A 19132-nucleotide genomic window follows, 5' to 3' on the forward strand; every position below is an offset into this window, starting at 1 on the left:
TGGTAATGCAAGAACAAGTTATTTCAAGGATAATAACAGCTTTGTTGTTGTTTACATGCAATCACAGCACCTCAAACTCTTTTATAGAGTAAAATTGCTTTTAATTTAATCATTGATCAATTATTAACAGGAATTGGAAACGATTTAATAGCGGAACTGGAAACGAATTTCTTTTTTGCCTGACAGATTTAGCGCTTCATAAAATACTCCCAAAGTATATAATATTTCTTTGTATGTTGGGCCCTATTTCCAACAAATTCTCAAAGACTAAGAGTGTTTAATGTGTGCTCATTAAGAAGATTGTTTATCCATATTTTCCTTTTGCGTACGAGCTTAAGGCAAAATGATTGACTATCGCAAGCATAGGATCAATAGTTGCCCCAGAAAGTGTGTGGACACTTAAGCCACACTTAATGTTTGAATGTCTTTGCATTACATAAACTATCAGACCACCTGCATTTGTTATTTAGAAATATAGGACAATAGAGTAATAAATATGATGTGCAGAAAGAAGACAAAATGTATTTGGCCACTTTGTGGATGTCAAACTTTTGTAAAACTATCATTGATAGTGTCCTATCATTAATATCCCTATCCAAACAAAAATGGATGATGTGTTAGATCTAGACAAAATCAGGAGAAAATGTTTCATCGTTTATACCAAAGTAATATGAAGAAGAAAAAAACACTGATTTTAATCTCATTAGAATTTAATACTGACCTCCTAAGGAAAAGCTAGTCCCTTCATTTCTCAACATGGTCCATGCAGCCTCAAACTTCATGTCATGGTAATTGTTAGTGTACCAATGAAGATGAGGGCCACATACAGCACTTTTTAATTGCAGCTCATCTTAAAGGTGATTGTGTTGAGAATTTAGTGTCATTTTTTTTATTATCCTGCTCTCTATACAGAAAATGAACAAAGTAATAACAATTTTAAAAAGCTTCCAGCGGAGGCTAAAAGGAGAGACATTAACATGATATATAATTAAAAGTGATCCTGATTAACGGTTAAAGCAAAAGGACAACTGAACAAAAGGCTGTTTCTTCTAGTGTGCAGCTCATCAAAACACCGGTAGTTACGTTATGACTGAAACTTTCAAAATTGAACTGCACTGTTCTAGTGTGCAATTACAGTACATAGCAGAACTTTAATCTCTCTTTTCTCCAGAACTTTTTATTGTTTGTGATTAAATTTTCATGAAGTTCCATGAGAGAATTAAAACTGCTGTTAAGGCCTCTGTCGTACATACAGAATCCTTATATTGAAGCTGTAAGATAGAATTAGATTTTCTAAGATCTAATTTAGATGGTCAATTTTGCATTGTTTTTAAATTAAATATTCAAATGAATTCTGATAATTACTTTAATTTCCGTACCTGAAAGCTACTTTAGACATATCTGAAAAGCACAGATTATTTCATTTGTGTTTTTGTTCTATTGTATTTATTTTAGTGCTGTCAAACGATTAAAATATTTAATCGCGATTAATCGCATTAATGCCATAGTTAACTCGCGATTAATCGCACATTTTTATCTATTCTAAACGTCCCTTGATTTCTATTTGTCTCATTATTTTTTCTAATTTTAATGCTCTTATCAACATGGAAAAGTGGATCAGCAGTAAGTTTGTTCTTAGCTGTGGTATCCATGTGTTTCTGTCTGAAGTCATCCATTGTAGAGCTTAGATCGGGCCCAAAAAATCAAGCCTGACCCCAGCCGTGTGCATTGTGTCCGAGCCCGGCCCGGCCCGACACATATGATAAACTGTAATTATGAGCCCGAGCCCGATTTAAACCCGTCCATTTTTTTAATATGTTGGTGGGTCGTTATAACTGACGTTCTCAACTACTTTCTATGTTACTTTCTCCCGCCCACAACATTTTTGTCCCGCTCCCGCCCTCAATTAGACTCTTTTTTTGTAGGCTACCTCCAAATACTTTCGCCTACGTGTCGCCACAATACACATCAGCATAAATGCTCCTGATAAATTATTTGTTATTAAAGCATTAACACACAAACCACTGTTATAACATAAAAGCAAGCAGGCTACTGAGTGCATGGTTTGGCATGTCTGAATGCGAGCAAAGTGCGCTCCCTTAATAATTCCTAAAAAGCTGACATCAGTTCATCGCAATCTCACACATCTGTTATTATCAATGAAGCTGACTGCACAATGCATCTTCCATAATATATACACTTTGTTTGTTATAATTTGAGGATTTGCCAGCATACAGAATTCAGCACTGAACAAAAAGTCTGCTTTGAGCAGTGAGGGGAGTCTATTTTAAATGCTTCTGATTGGCCATTGCGTTCAAGAAATCAACACATATGTCTGTGATTGGCTACATCCCTCAACGCTGCAAACATGTTATAAAAAGAAACTCTGGCCTGTAAATCGTTTCTATTTTGTTTTAGTTGTTCTTGTTGCTTTTCTGCAACATATGAATAAAAATGTATTAGTTTTTATGTTTTATTCATAGATATTTCTAGTTTGCGGGAGTCCCGCGAATCGTTTTATGCTCCCGTATCCGCACACAGAGTGAGTGCATTACCGCTCGTGCCCGCCCTCGCACTCGGCCATCAAATCTAGTCCCGCGCCGCACTCTATTGCGTTGAGAGTGCACGTCTCTAGATCGGCGTATCGCGCTCGCGCCATCCACTCAAAACGTAACGTTAGCCTACTACTCTTTGGCCGGCGCGCAAGCCCAAACAAGTACGTGCGGCGTGCCTGTTGTTTTGTTTCCGGTCTAGCTATCCGGTGTGATGTTGTAGTTTTTCTAACGTTACTAGTTGTTGCAACAGCATGTGAAAAAAATACAAGTTTGCTAGGCCAAAAAGAGCGTTAATCTCGCGATAAAAAAATTGACGCCGTTAAAATGTGTTTGCGTTAACGCCGTTAATAACCCTGATGAAAAAAACAAAAGGCTCACCATTAAAAGCCATGTCCTTAGCACTTCAACATAAATCAAGCATATTTCATACTGTTACATATTATAATTTCATGTGTTAGATTACTTGGTGAACTTGGCAACTCTAGCCATTTCTTAGCTGAATTTCACTTATGTTGTCGCAAGTTTTCTCAACAAGCTCCCCCTATGGGGCGTATATTTCACAACACTGTCGTAAAAAAAACTCGCTTGCGGCCCCCTCCTCCCCCTTTCTACCGCTGCTCATGTGCATTTGTTATTATCGGAGCCGGCCAACTTTATCGTGTGGAGCTGTGTCTACCGAGGTGGGGAGTACATCATACACAGTATCATATGGCGTGTGTGTTAATGTCGAATTGCCGTAAAGCAGTTTGTGTTTCTCGCTCGTTCTCACTTCTCACGAGACTTCCTTTTTCCAACTTACCGGTACGTTAGTCCCCATGTTGCAAGGTTAGTTATTTCCACTTGGGAACGCTGGGGGAGTGGGGAAAGTCACCGTTCTCACCAGAACAGGTTATTAAACCATCCAAATGATTTCTAAACGGTTTTATTAAGTTGAAATAGTTGCCAAGTTGTCCTTTAAATTGTTGCTCTTGTGCAGATCTTATTCATATTATTTGAATGTTCTTCTGGTTATGACTAAATGTGATGTACATGTTCTTCAGACTTGCGTAAGCAGATGGAAAGTGCAGAACTGAAGAACCAGCGCTTGAAGGAAGTGTTCCAGAAGAAGATTCAAGAGTTTCGTACTGCCTGCTACGTACTGACCGGGTACCAGATCGACATCACTGTGGAGAACCAGTACCGGCTCACTTCTGTGTACGCTGAGCATATGGAGGATTCATTACTGTTTAAGGTATGTTCATATGTAAACGTGTTTGTAACTACATAACCCATTAAAGGCAGGCGTATACTGTGCAAGTTCGGACACTCTTTGGTTTCCCGAGAGCCATTTCTCCAGAGAGAAAAAAAATTGCCTGCGAGCTCGTACAACAGCAAACAAAAAATACACCATGTACACCCGACTTGTGCTTACATGACTTAATTTTGGCAGACATAGGATATTTAGTTACAAACGTACTTGCAAACCAGAAGAAAATAATGGTAAACTTAAGACTTGACTGTATCTCCTTTATAGTTAGTTTGAATGTGTTGATTTTATGATCACTTGATAATTTTTGGGTTCTGTCAAATTTGAGCAGATGTTATAGATGAAACATACCAGAAATCAAAGTCTTTTATGTTGAGTTTTTGTTCAATTATAAAACAATGACATTTTCATCAATGGGATTTTGAATGACTTTGAAGAGCTGCCTTGGCAAAACTATAGCGTTTTTTTCTGAAAAGAAAGCTGTGATAGTTAGAAGAGCCTGAAGCTTCATACCACAGTTGGTGGTTTGTTGTTCGACTCACAATTCTGAGAAACGTGAAAATCAAAAGGACTTAAAACCCAAGGGCCGAGGTCAGGCATCTGAAGAAGTGCTGTTGTGTTTAGCCTCATCTGAACCAGCTAAGCAGCTCCTCCAGCCTCAGGTGCATCTGAGTCTCTGCAGGAGGTCACATTCTCTTCGGTCAGTTCCTACTAACTGAATACAAACAGACGGCGTTCCTACAATATAGGGAATTGGCGCTTTTACTTTAACAGCAAGAAGTAGTGAAAAACAGCGACCTAGAATAACAGTTAATCAAGAAAATTACCATCAGTGCACTTCTTCTGGTAACGAGTATGCTAGTATGTTGAGTGTCAGCCCCTGAGATGTGATGGTATACTTTTAGTCAAGTAAGATTGGAGAGTTTTTAACTTTTATGGATAAGCCCAGTTCGGGTAACGCTTGCATTTGCAGTCAGTTTGCACAGTATATGTGAGTGAATCAAGTGAATGTTTTTATAATGCTTTGAAATACCCCCATGTGCACTTTCTTTTCTTTGTAGTGCACTTTTGTTTATTGCTGCATACTGTTTAATTCAACGATTTCTCAAAATTGAATCAAGGTTTATTTAGAAAACAGCAAATTGCAACCCAAAAACAAAACAAATAAGAAAATGATCTCTATGTATATAAAAATAGTTATGTATTTTATAATAATTATGTATGGGGGGTGAGATCTCCTCAATTCCAATCAACAAACATGTAAGCTTGTTACGAATTAATTAAGAACCTCACTCAAGAGAACCAAAACCCTCCGTAACAATTAGCAGGGATCTGGTCAACAAGATCCCTGGAGTCTCCGCTCTCTCTCCCAAGGCTTCAAAAACACTGAAAAACACTTAAAGTGCAAAAGGGTACATTTATTAAACATAAGTAACTAAAGAAGTAACAGATTTCAGGAGGGCGTAGACCCAAAACAAATAAAACAAAGCTAACTAATTTAAAGATACTAACCTAGAAATCAGATTACGAATAAAAGATACAAAAACTTGCCTCCCTACTTATCACAAACAAGAGAAAACAAGTAATAAATGAAAAAGGCACCCACCTCCCTACCATGCTCCAATTCAATAAGGTTTAACATAACAAATCACAACTTAGGAAAAAGGTTGTGGTTTACTACAAATGTCTCGTGTACCAGTCCTTTAACATGTACTAAGAGATTATCACTAGATAAACAATATTTCAACTGTCTTTCCATCAAGGAAGCCATGAGAGCGGGGAGCTGCAGATCCATGGTTCAGGAGACTTAAAGGGAACCTATTATGCAAAATTCACTTTTGCATGTTGTTTGGACATAAATGTGTGATGGCAGTGTGTGTACACAACCACCCAGCAGTGATAAAAATCCACCCACTCCTTTTTTTAAATCCCCATAAATCATAAGCAGTGTCTTCTAACGACCTGTTTTCAGAATTCGGCTTTAGTGACGTCACTAAAGCCACAGGCCCCACCCACGAGTGTTGACAGACACTGCCGTTCGAACATAGAACTGCCCTGATCGAGTTCACAGCGAGTTGAGAGTTTTACACATCTGCCATTGCAGCACTGACGAGAATGTCTCCCAAGCGTTGTGGGTGTTGTGTAGCTGGATGCATTAATCCACATAGCTCTGTTTATTTACTTAGGGGTGGAACGGTACACAGAAGTCACGGTTCGGTTCATAACTCGGTTCAGACATCAAGGTTCGGTACGATTTCGGTACAATGGAGTGAAAAGCAAAACAAAAATGCAGAAGGCATTTTTATAAATGTCTCAAGCCTTGTATTTTTTAAATAAGTTTTATTAATAAAGGCATAGAACCAGTTTATTTGTAGTGCACTGACAATAGTTTTATAAAATTTAATTCGTTTATTAATTAAATTAATAAAAAGACGAAGACCTTGCGATATTTTTGGTGTGTTTGAATGAATTTAAAATTAATTTGCCATATTTCAGATCAATTTATTTGTTTTTCTTAATTCTAATTAACCCTAACTTTATTCTCATCTGAATTATAAATAATTGATTTCCGTATAAAATAATACTAGGCTACCATTAAAAACCACATTTGATTTTGTTTTTTTAATCAATGTAGAATGTGTAATTTAAAAGTAAAACTGTGTGTGTGTGTGTGTGCGTGCGTGCCTGCGATTTTGGTTGGGTGATAGTTGTAGGTTACAGTTTGACAAGAGAGTGTGACAAAAGCAGAATGTTGTGTTTTATTACGAGTGTACACAAATATATGGAAACACTTTAGAGTTTAAATTATATGTTTACGGAGTATGTTTTTGTTTCCACTGTTCGATTGCGCCCGCGCCCCTCTCTCTCTCTCTCTCTCTCTCTCTCTCTCTCTCTCTCTCTCTCTCTCTCTCTCTCTCACTCTCACTCTCACTCTCACTCTCACTCTCACTCTCACTCTCACTCTCACTCTCACTCTCACTCCCACTCACTCACTCACACACACACACACACACAGTTCGATCACGCCCGCGCCTCTCTCTCTCTCTCTCTCTCTCTCTCTCTCTCTCTCTCTCTCTCACTCTCACTCTCACTCTCACTCTCACTCTCACTCTCACTCTCTCTCTCTCTCTCTCTCTCTCTCTCTCTCTCTCTCTCTCTCTCTCTCTCACTCTCACTCTCACTCTCACTCTCACTCTCACTCTCACTCTCACTCTCACTCTCACTCCCACTCACTCACTCACACACACACACACACACACACAGTTCGATCACGCCCGCGCCTCTCTCTCTCTCTCACACACACACACGCACACACACACACAGTTCGATCGCGCCCGCGCCTCTCCCTCTCTCGCGCGCGCACACACACACTTCAGAATTGCAATATTGACATCGCAGTCTGTTCATTATGCTGCGTTCAGACCAAACGCGAATTGAGCGAATTGTATAGCTATTTAGAGTTTTATTTAGCAGTGTGTTCTTTTTAGCAGTGTGAGGACGACAGCGCGAGCCTAACAGTCTGATGCCGGAAGTGGGCGCGCCAAGTCATTGCGCTACTTTCGTGTTTTGGAACGTTTTAAAGTTTAAAACAACGTTATTATAAAGATTTTAAAAAAAAAAATAATAATAATCTATTTCAGAAAAAAAAATACATATGTATATCAAATAGTATAAAAGATAACAATTATGTTCTTTCCTATTAACAAAATACAATATAGCCTACTAGTACTATTAACAAATGTTAATCGTTTTTTAAAAGTTAAAATTATACTTTATCCATTTGTTTTGTTGAGTCAAATGACTAACAATGTAATTGCACAAAGCTTAAAACAAAAACAAAAATAATACAATGAAAACAAAGCTTGAGCGTTTGAACATTTGATTTAATTGAAAATAATTTTTAATAGCTACTCTACCAACAATTTTTTTCATAGACCATACACAACAATTATATGATGAAATGTAAAATATGACGGGAAAAAGGAAACACTCAGTTCCTGTGCTTCAGAGTGTAACTCCAACCCTACCCAAACTTATCCCTGTTGTGTGTTTAAATGTTTAATTGGATGCCTTCATAGATATTAAATATTATTATAACAAAATACAAATACACAAATATATATAATTGTTTGTGTTTTGTGAGCTTAAGTTTCAGTGTGCATTGTTTGAGTAACCTTTAGACGTTAATGAAGATAAATTATTTTTTATGGCTAATTCATGCAAAAAAAACATCTAATTCCAAAGGGACTACTATGTGTACCTTGAAATGCAATGTAAGTCACTTTGGATAAAAGCGTCTGCCAAATGCATAAATGTAAAGTAATATCTATTGCCACTGTATATTAAAAAATAACTCCAGATGTTCATACCTCCATGAACAACAGCCTTTTTAAAGTGGATTTTAATGTGATTATTCCATTTGTCCCGTCTTGTCAGTTTAAAAATACTGCTATCACAAAAAGGGCAGTGAGTATTTCTGCAGCATGTTGTGCATTGCTCCAAAGTTGGTAGTGCTGAACCTCTCTGAATCGTTATTTGCTGCTATAGGTGAAATAAAATACAATTAATGCAATTCTCATGGTCAGAAAATTTAACAAATGCTGTAAAATACAACACCAACAACAAATCAAATCATGAATATGTAACCTAACAAAGTGATATAATCCAACTCTAAAATAACAATACATGATCAAGTGCCTTCGTCACAATTCTCACTTAGTCACATTTATTATAGCACTTTTTACAATACAGATTGTTTCAAAGCACCTTTACAGGGATAATAGGAAAATAGTGCAACAAAGTTTGTCTCTGCAGATCTAGAACTAAATAGTGTCATAATACAGCTTAAGTAAGTTCAGTGTTGATTCATTTATGTTGTAAAAAAAAGTTATTAATTCAGTTAATTAATCTATTAAGCCATTCTGGAGAAAACAGTGATGTCATCGTCCAGCTGAGTTCAGTTCCCATATAATGGTGTCAATGACAGATTTAAGTTACTTAGTTAAGTTTTATTTGGGTCAACTTCAAAAGAAAAGGGAAAAAAGAAAAACAATTTACAAACAAACATGTAAAAAAGATCAATAGTATTGTTGAACATTAACTTACAAAATACTTAGAGCCGTTTTGTATAAGAGTATAACGTATGTTGCATCCATCAAAGATAGAACAACTTTTTGCTTCGCCATAGTTAAACATGAACTCCGCCCACTTCCGGCATCAGACTGTTAGGCTGGAGCTGTCGTCCTCACACTGCTATGACGTATGGCTCTGCGGTTCTGCAGTTGGTTATTATTGCCTGGCTGCGAGCTCGTGAGGCTCCGCCCTCTGGGCCGGCAGCAGCTTCTCATTTGCATTTAAAGGGATACACACTAAAACGGTGCGTTTTTCTGAGCCTCAAAAAGTGACAATTTAAACATGCTTTAGCGGCAATCATTCCAGTCACCAATCAGGAAACTCGTTAGCAGCTCCAACTGTGAGTCATGAGAGAGAGAGAGAGAGAGAGAGAGAGAGAGAGAGAGAGAGAGAGAGAGAGAGAGAGAGAGAGAGAGAGAGAGAGAGAGAGAGAGAGAGAGAGAGAGAGAGAGAGAGAGAGAGAGAGAGAGAGAGAGAGAGAGAGAGAGAGAGAGAGAGAGAGAGACCGACCAACAGCATAAAGTATATACACTCCCACGTAACAAAGTTTGGGCCCAGAGTTGTATAGTGTCATGTCTTGCACCATGAATGTGATCACTGCACAGTTCGACTTACACCATGTCTATAATAGTGAGCAACCTACATTTCTTATTTACAGAGTATGGAGGCTTCCATCTTGTTTATGCACATAAATACATGAACTAATGTTAATTTATTCAATGTTGAATTTATTTGTAAATGTAGAAATTAACAAACCTAAATTTATAAATTCAAGATCATTGTATTGGCAAAGTACCTAATGCATTAACTAATGTTAAATAATTTAACCTTTTTAGTAAAGTTTACCAATGTTACTACATAAAATAATAGCATGTTCAGTAGCATATACATTTTTGATGTTGAATCAAAACTGGTATTGAGAATCATCACATTTTACTGAAGATGAACCAGTAAGTTAGTATTCCACTTTAGACTGTTCATTAGGTTTTAATAGTACAGTTGCACTATTTTTCATACGGTTTGGACATCGTTGTGCATCCACTTGATTTAAGATGGTAATTATCCTTTTTTTATGCAAATGAGAAGACATTAATTTTTCTTTTGGACAGGTATGTGTATGATAAACCAATTGTTATTACGGCTATATATCTGATGCAAAATGCATATTTAGTTTGAAACTGCATACTCTTACAATGGTTTACCTGCAAATTTAATTTATCTTTCTTAATTAATGCTCTTCCTTTGTGGGTTGTAGAAATGTTCGGTAATCCCTTATAGACACATACATACACACAGTGCAATAATTGGATTTAAGTTTTTGTTATTTGATCGGTACTTTCCTCAGGCTGTTTAATTAGAGCTGCAGTAAAGCTTCAGTGAGTCTGTGTTCGGTTGTTATTATTGCTTTGTGAGTGTAAGCATTTAGTCGTTTGTGTGTGTCTAGTTGTGTTGTGTTAAAAGGGATAGTTCACCCAAAAATGAAAATTCTGTCAGTAATTACTCACCCTTATGTTGTTCCAACCCCGCAAGACCTTCGTTCATCTTCGGAACACAAATTAGGATATTTTGATTAAATCTTAGAGCTGGATCACTCCTCCATAGGCTTCTAAGGGATTGAAACTTGCCGAAAAGTTATTAAAGACATCGTTACAATAGTCCAAGTGACTACAGTGGCAAAAATAATGACAAAAATAACGACTTTATTTCAACTATTCATTTCCTTCTCTGTTGGCCTCTAGTCAGTTAACGTAGTGTGATTGCATAGAGCTACGTCACACGAAGGCTCACTATTGGCCGACGCTGGTCATGTGTGTGATGCGTGTGACGTACAACAACAGGAGAACTGCGCTATATCACTAGTGAACTGACTCGAGGCTCACAGAGAAGGAAATGAATAGTTGAAATAGTCGTTATTTTGTATGTTTTTGCGCACAAAAAGTATTCTCGTCGCTTGATAAACGCAAGATTGACCCACTGTAGTCACTTGGACAATTTTAACGATTTCTTTAATGACTTTTCGGGGCTGGCGGGTTTCAATCCCTGAAGAAGCCTAAGGAGGAGGGATCCAGCCCTCAGATTTCATCAAAAATATCCTAATTTGTGTTCCGAAGATGAACGAAGGTCTTGAGGGGTTGGAACAACACGAGGGTGAGTAAATACTGACAGAATTTTCATTTTTTGGGTGAAATATCCCCTTAATTTTATAATACACATATAATACACATTATTTACGTGCTAAGGAAACATTTGCTCTTTTTCATATTCTGTGAATGTAGCAACAAAAAAAAGGGGATAGCGTTTCCACCGCCAACAGTACCCTACTTGATAGGCGTGGTGTTTGCCGGAAAGAAGCCATCAACGTCATTTTCGCGCGAAGAAGAAAGCGACAAAATAAACACCAATGGATGGTATACAGCAGATCTTGTCCTTGCTTCTCGGCATGTTTGTCACAAGAAGACAAGCGCCGACATTAGGCATTTCTCAATACCAAGTATGTAAAGTTCTCAGCAGAAGGACTCCTGAGGACGCGAGTCCGGTAATTCTCCAAATGGAACAGCGCATTCGTGAAAGCGTCACTCAGCTCGCTCTGCATGTACATTTTAGGCAACAATAAAACGAAATATGTTATAAAACACCACTCTGCCTCTTTTCGTTTTCATTTAAATAAATTTTAAACATTATAGGCACACAAATGTGGTTCAGGCAATGTATAGACCTGATTATATTATTCACTGCATGTTTAACGTTAGCCTATTTATAACAAAACGAAACATGAAACACAACCCTGCATCTTTTCGTTTAAATTAAAAAAAATATTAAACATATTCCAGGCAATATGTGCATTTGTACAAATGTTGCAATAAACAACATTACAGTGATAATCTTGTAATAAAAAATGACAAAACTCAACCCTATCTCTTTTTGTTAAAATTCAGTTTTCATCAATAATAGCCATTATAAAAGTATAAGTAAATGGTAATGGTAAATGGACTGCATTTATATAGCGCTTTCACAGACCCAATGGCCACCAAAGCGCTTTACATATATGCCTCTCATTCACCCATTCACTCAGTCATTCATACACCGACGGCGGTGTCAGCCATTCAAGGCGCCACTCAGCTCGTCGGGAGCAGCTGGGGTTAGGTGTCTTGCTCATGGACACCTCGACACTTGGTCAGGTGGAACCGGGGATTGAATCACCAACCTTTTGGTTTGTAGACAACCTACATGAACCACTGAGCAACTGCCGCCCCATAAAGTAAAAGGTAACGTTACAAGAAGCTATACAATAAGAAATAAAGCAAACAATTCAGTCAAATATACAAATTCAGCGCTAGTCTAACGTTAACGTTATAACGGAAAAGTTATAGCCTAAATATATGAAACTTCACTTAGCCCTCAGCCAAAACGATTGGCCAGGGAACGAATTATAGATTCACGAGACCAAAGATCACCCGTTAGATAAACACAAGACGAATCACCACTACAGAGTCAGCGGCAAACGTCAGAACGACTAGCCGAGGAAAGGCTGTTCCAGGCGGGGAACATGAGCGCCGAGCGCCCGGTGATCCCTGGAATGGATCAAATTATCATAAATCATTATAAATAAACCGCAGATTTGAGCTTTAACCAACTACATTCTCGCCTCAAAAACTCTTAAAACTACATTTCGTGAAAGAATAACCATAGTATTATATTCCAACTGTATATTAAAAATTAAAACCAATCAGCGTTCTGCAGTGAGTCTAGCTCCTCCCTTTAGTACCGTACCACTGTGCTAGGTACTTTTTGGTACCATTCACAACTTTTGACAGTGGAAACGCAAATAATTGCGTACCGTACCGAACTGCTAACACAAAAACCTAAAATTCATTCTCGGGACAGCAGCATTTGTCCAAGTTTTAATCTTAACCGTTCGATTTCATCAGAAACGATCTTAAAACAGGGCTTTACTTGTAAAACGCCGAACTTACCCTTTAAGTGGAGCGCAAGAAGCATTCCAGTAGTTCCTTGTAGTTATGTGCTTCAGTTTTTGACTGAAAAGTAAAAAGATGGCTTGGAGTTAGCTGAATATATTTTTTTTCATGCAGAAGCCAGCTCACAACCAAAGCGCAATGAGTTATTTAAGTGCCTTTATTAAAGGTGAAGTGTGTTAGTTTTTAAAATACTTTCTCTTATCCCAACTTTATGTGAAGTTAACTATTAAGCAAGCCATTTGTAGGCTGATTTCCCCAGTGTAAACACTGTGGTGCTTCATTGCTACTGCCGCACAAAATATACACTTTACCTTTTAAGGTGTTTATTTATTTATTTAATTTGCAAACTAGTTGTGCTTGCTTACTGGAGAGCACAAATAGCATTTTCATTCATGACCGTCAAGGATAAACTTGTTTATCTAGGAAGTTGTTGTAGTTTGTTTGGCAAACTGCCCACAATATTATATATTACAAAATTCACAATATTTGTTGAAATTTGGTCACAATGAATATCATGTGCACTGTGTTTAGAAAAGATGGTTCATTGTCTTTTTCTCTGAATATAATCACCAATGATTTGCTTTTAAAGAATAGGCACTTGAAGATAAATTAACATAATCCCCCCCGTCCCATTGTTAGATAAATGCTTTAGTTATGTTATGATTTGATCCCCAAAGAATCAAAAGATAATGAGAGACAGAATACCCTACCCTTTCTTTGTTAAAATATTACTCATTATCCTGAAAATTCTCTTGGGAATCCTTCAAAGTCATTGAATATCCTTGTTTTGTGTTTGTTTAGCTTTCAGCTCTTCTGAAACTTGACAACATATTTGTACATGGTACCCTAATTGTTAAAAAGCAAAACATTTGTTCAGTGTTAAATGAGAGATTAGATATTTGCCAGATATTTTTAGAGCAAAAAGTCAATCCCTTAACTGTCAGTTTCTAACATTAGATCAAGGCTGCAACACTTCAGTGCATTCAATCTCAATCAATCCTCTCTAGTGCCTTTTCAACAGTCTTGTGCCAGAGTCGGTTTCCAATCTGGAACTATTGTCTGTTTTCACTGCAGAAAAGAGCTTCTGGGCTGGAATAATGGCTCGTTTAACAAAACTAGATGGCATCTCTTGTATCTAACAAAGCTGTCTCCACCAAAAGCGGCCGATGTGCTGAAGCTTATTTAGTTATAATGCTTTTTATTCAATATATAACAAGTTCTGACCATTGCATCAGAAGTGGAATCAAAGGAATTTGTATGTTCAAATGTGTTCTCAAACTTAATAAACAAAGACTGATGTAGCATTTTTATCTGTTGGCAGGTTATGCAGACAATTCTCAGTTATGTCATCATTTGGCTTAGTAGAAACATGGGTCAAGCACTGGCTCTTTCACCATTTTGGTCATAAAAGGGTTTATAGTTTTGATTTAATTGTGACAGATAACACAGGCTTTTACAGGTAACACAGGTGTACTCACACTAGGCATGGTTTTCTTCTAGTTGTCATGGTGCAGCCAGTTTTTTATGCACAGCTGTTCTCTGTTGAAAAGTCATTTACAGATGTGAGTGGGTGTTATGACATCAATAATTGAAATGATATTCACATAAGCACTTTTCATCAAACTCTGTGATGACTCAGTATTTGCGCTCATGCTTTAAATTGTCTATGAATATGCGGCTCAATATCTGGTGTCCTTCTCTTTGTCAAATTATACCTGGGTGTACTGAATGTCCCCTTGGGGATGAATAAAGTGTCTATCTATCAGACTGTACGTCTGGTTGAAGTAGGAGTGCAGGGTTACATTCCATATGGTAAAATGTGTGGCAATACTTCAATCGTTGGGAATAAGTACATTAGTCTACACTTTGCAGCTCTCTGGAAATAAAAATACTTAACCTGGAGAACCGGGACTACAATGCAATCCGTTTTTGCATGGTAATATAGCAGTAGGGGTGTAACGATACATCGTTATATAGAGATACCACGATATAGAAATATGACGATATGGTATCGTTGATTTAAACTATAGGATTCATTCACAATATCATAGTAATGTATAGCCATATTATATGCCAGCAGCCATATCACCATGTAGCCCAAGACTAGTTGGTCACTGAAGCTAAGCAGGGCTGAGCCTGGTTAGTACCTGAATGGGAGACCTCCTGGGAAAACCAGGTTGCCTCTGGAAGAGGTGTTAGTGAGCCCAGCAGGGGGCGCTCACCCTGTGATCTGTGTGGGTCCTAACACCCCAGTATAGTGACGGGGACAAAGAGCACCGTCCTTCGGATGAGTCGTTAAACCGAGGTCCTGACTCTCTGTGGTCACAAAAAATCCCAGGATGTCTTTCGAAAGAGTAGGGGTTTAACCCCGCCATCCTGGCCAAATTTGCCCAGTGGCCTCTGTCCATCATGGCCTCCTAATCATCCCCATATATACTGATTGGCTTCATCACTCTGTCTCCTCTCCACCAATAAGCTGGTGTGTGGTGGGCGTTCTGGTGCAATATCATCCAGGTGATGCTGCACATTGGTGGTGGTTGAGGAGAGTGCCGAGAAAAGCATTAGATAAATGTAATGAATTATTATTATTATTAATTATAGTTATAAACTATAATACTAATTTGGTACAAAAAATAAATAAAACTAATACAGTTAGATCCAAAAAGCTTCATAAATGCATTGTAAAAATCGAGTGGTCTAATCCAAATCCAAGTCCTCTGAAGAGACACGATGGCTTTATATGATGAACAGATTTACAACAATGCACATATACTGAAGTAAACAATGGTGTTCAAATGCTTCAGTGACACGTGAAAACAACATGAGAGTGAGTAAATGCAGAATTTAAATATTTAGATGAAGTAACCGTTTACAGTTTAGGGATAGTCTTTTTGACACTTTCTTGCAATTAGAACTGTGATTGATTTCATTGATCATCTGAAGCGCATATGTGGTGGAACGGCACCCCTCAAACATCATTTAAATCATCATATCACATCTAGTTTTAGTAGTATGATTATTCAAAGCGTCTTAGATGGCTTATTCTTATACGTATAGTGTATTAATAGCGGGAGAGACAGGACATCGCGAGCACTGGGAGAGTCTGCGTGCGCGGCCTGTCTGTGTAAGAGATCCAGAGAATGCCTGCTTTGAAAGCATTAATACTGTGTGAGAACAACATTAAAGTTTACGTACTTTCAGTAACATTGCTATATTAAACTACTATATATAATGTTAAATATAATAATTGTCACGTGTGGTTTCAGGCAGACAGAAGGCAGAAGAATAACGTTCCAATATAAAGTTTAATGACAAATATCCAAATGGCAGGCAAACCAGCATGGCAAAACACACTTAGGGTAACGGGGATCGGACAGGGAATGAATGTGAGGGACCAACTTATATACCAAACACAAATGAGGATGATTAATAGAACACAGCTGACACATATTAACTAATAATGAAGAGTGTGAAAACTGAACAAAGGAACAAACAAACAAACTAAAAGTCCATGATAATGAAACTAACATAATGTGACAATAATAATGCAATGGGTGAATATTTGTGGGTCCTAATAATAATAATAATAATAATAATATTTTAATAATTATAAAAAAGCTCTTTATTTTGGCTTAAAATATTGTGATTTGTATCGAATTGTGACGTATATCATTATACCCTTTTATAGCAGCACTTCCAAATGTTATTTCATGCAAAGTGGGACAGTTAATTTGGGAATAACTGTATCACTGTATTAGGAATAACTAATAACTGCATTAGGAATAAACCTTAGTAGGTTTATGTTTTTTCATTGTACTTATAAAATATTTATCCATAACCTTTTTAACCACAGCTCAAATACTGATCGAGGAAGCATTTGTTAATGCAAACTTTCCTGCATCCCGGGGGGTCTCGAGTCGCGTAGTTGAACTTATTTTAACTTGAGTGCTGCGATTTGAGAACGCTGTGTCATGTGCGAAACGCGAGCGCAACAGTTAAACAAGCCTAGTGTGTTCACACTGAAAATTAATGGAAAAGAAGCAGAGTGGAATAGAAAAACACGTTATGTGTGAACAGCCCTAATGGCGATGAATGCTTTAATCAAGACATCTATAGTTTTGCACACTGATGCCTGAGAGAACATGCATTAAATGAGTGTCAAATGAGTTCTGAGATGCTGGTCCTCAACCAGTGTCACGTCACTCACTCGCCCATGCGAGATCGGCTTCTTCCTTTTGATATATTCATTTCTTTTAAAGTCATAAAACCATATTCGACAACATATAAAAATGAACTAATTTTTGAGTAATTTTATAAAGGTAGAAGGTGTTCTTAAAAACATTGAAAAACAAAGTTATTTAAGGTCCTGTCATCTTAAATTCGTCAGGGGTACTGCAGCACCCTCAGCACCCCTAGTTCCTTCGGCCATGACTGGAGGCATGAAAATTGTCAAACGTCAATTAAAACGGTGGGAAAATTTCCTCAACGTCACATCCCTAGCAGGCATCCTGGAATATTTTGCCATGCCTATAGAATGACGTGAGCAAAAACCAGCAGTTTACCCAGTCTTCCCTACTGTTAAATGTCATTTGAAAAGTGTCCCATATTTTTACTTTAATAGAGATCTTCACACGTAGATAAATTGTTTTGTTCATGGCACTTTTCGCCTCTCATAAAGTTGAGAACATTCAGTGCAAGGCTACATATGAAGACTTCAGATGCAAAAGCCGCAAATTCAAAAATGAGAGAACGATATTGAGTGAATGCTCTCTGCACATACATAGTATACATTCATTAAATACTTTTGCTTTAAAGCTGCGAAATCCCATTCTCAGCACATTCAGAAATACTGGTTTGTTTGCAGAAACCTCACTCTGTCACTCCCCTTTGCCAGATATGATTTCACGTGCGCATGAGCTAGCTTTCAATTGTCAAGCTGCAAGTTTTCATCCTGTTGAAAGAGATTAACTAAACATGAAGGAGAAGTAAGATGAAATGGATGAACCTGTGGTAGTTTCAGTCACTGACAAAAGAAAACACTGTCACGCTCATAATTCTGCCCGTTCTAAGGCTAAAGAAAATCGTTACAGTGGCAATGACAGGATTTGCGAGTAGCATGTAAAGACAACAGTGTTTCCTCTGCCGCTGTGACTCTTGACAGAAACTGACATAACCTACTTTAAAGAACAGCTCTTTAGTGATTTTGCAACTGTTTACTATGTCTCGTCCAAAGTGGTGGACTTAGAGGTTTTTGCAACAACAAAAAAAAGCACACATGGATTTAGCTCTTTTTGAGCATGAAAAAAATGCTAATTTAAAAGAAAAAATAACAGACGAACTTACAGGGGTTTTTGCATCTAAAGTCTTAATATATTAAGGGAACATGCTGACTTTTCAAGTGCCTAAATTTAAACTAATTGCTAATCACCTCTTCAAGAAATTGATAACTACAAGAGCATGCTTATAATTATATAATGTTGTCAGAATCAGAGGCCAGAACTCTGGGAACTGACGTTAAGAGCAAATAGAGGGATGAGGGCTTGACTTAAATAAACGTAAATGCAAACAGCTAAGTGCACATTTCATCCTAATTTTAACTTGAACCATATTCTTGAACTCGACTTCGATATTATATTACTCTAGTATTGCAGAGTTTTCAATATAGCAGAGAATTCTGATATTTACCAACTTGAGAGTCGGTCTAGACGTGTGTGTGTTTTCTCAGCCTGTGAAATTAGACCTGTTGAAGCCACCTGCGACCCTTCTGCTGAAGATAATTCACTGTCAATATTTGTTAACCTTGAGTTACACAGACACACACACAATCACAGGCATTCAGATGTTACCATTCACACAGCAAGCACTTCAATAAGATTTAATTGTCTTTTCTATTGTGTTGTAATCTGTCAGTTGTGACACATTGATTAATTAGAGTTGATTAATAATATGCCACACTATTCTTTTGTTACTTTCATCCACTACTGCAAATCATGATGTTCAAAAAGGCACAAAAAAGACTTTTTAAGATTTTAATCCAAATAAGTGCATTTAGGCGTGACGTGTTAATTTATATTGCATGCTTTTTTTTTGTGATTTAGGTAAACGCAGTGTTTGTTTTAAACCTTAAGATTATTAAAGCTTAATCATATAATTGTGCAGATAATCATGTTAATTATAACAGTGGCATGATGTGTGTAGCCAAGTATGGTGTCCTATACTTG

At 37.4% G+C, this 19132-nt stretch overlaps 1 protein-coding gene across 4 annotated transcripts in view; it reads left to right on the top strand.

The window, feature by feature from the left end:
• The window catches only part of mad1l1 (mitotic arrest deficient 1 like 1), a 71276-nt gene that overhangs the window by 38447 nt on the left and 13697 nt on the right, over window positions 1–19132 (top strand). For all 4 annotated transcript variants that reach the window (XR_013195421.1, XM_077205265.1, XM_077205266.1 and 1 more), the window contains exon 17: window positions 3596–3786. Coding sequence is in view for 3 of the 4 variants with exons in the window: in XM_077205265.1 (XP_077061380.1) it covers window positions 3596–3786 (191 nt within the window). In the remaining variant the exon portion in view is untranslated. The remainder of the gene's footprint in view (window positions 1–3595; window positions 3787–19132) is intronic.

This window comes from Siphateles boraxobius, unplaced genomic scaffold (genome assembly GCF_051911475.1).
Source record: "Siphateles boraxobius isolate OS27281-9 unplaced genomic scaffold, OSU_SipBor_1 53, whole genome shotgun sequence".
Classification (NCBI taxonomy): Eukaryota; Metazoa; Chordata; class Actinopteri; order Cypriniformes; family Leuciscidae; genus Siphateles; species Siphateles boraxobius.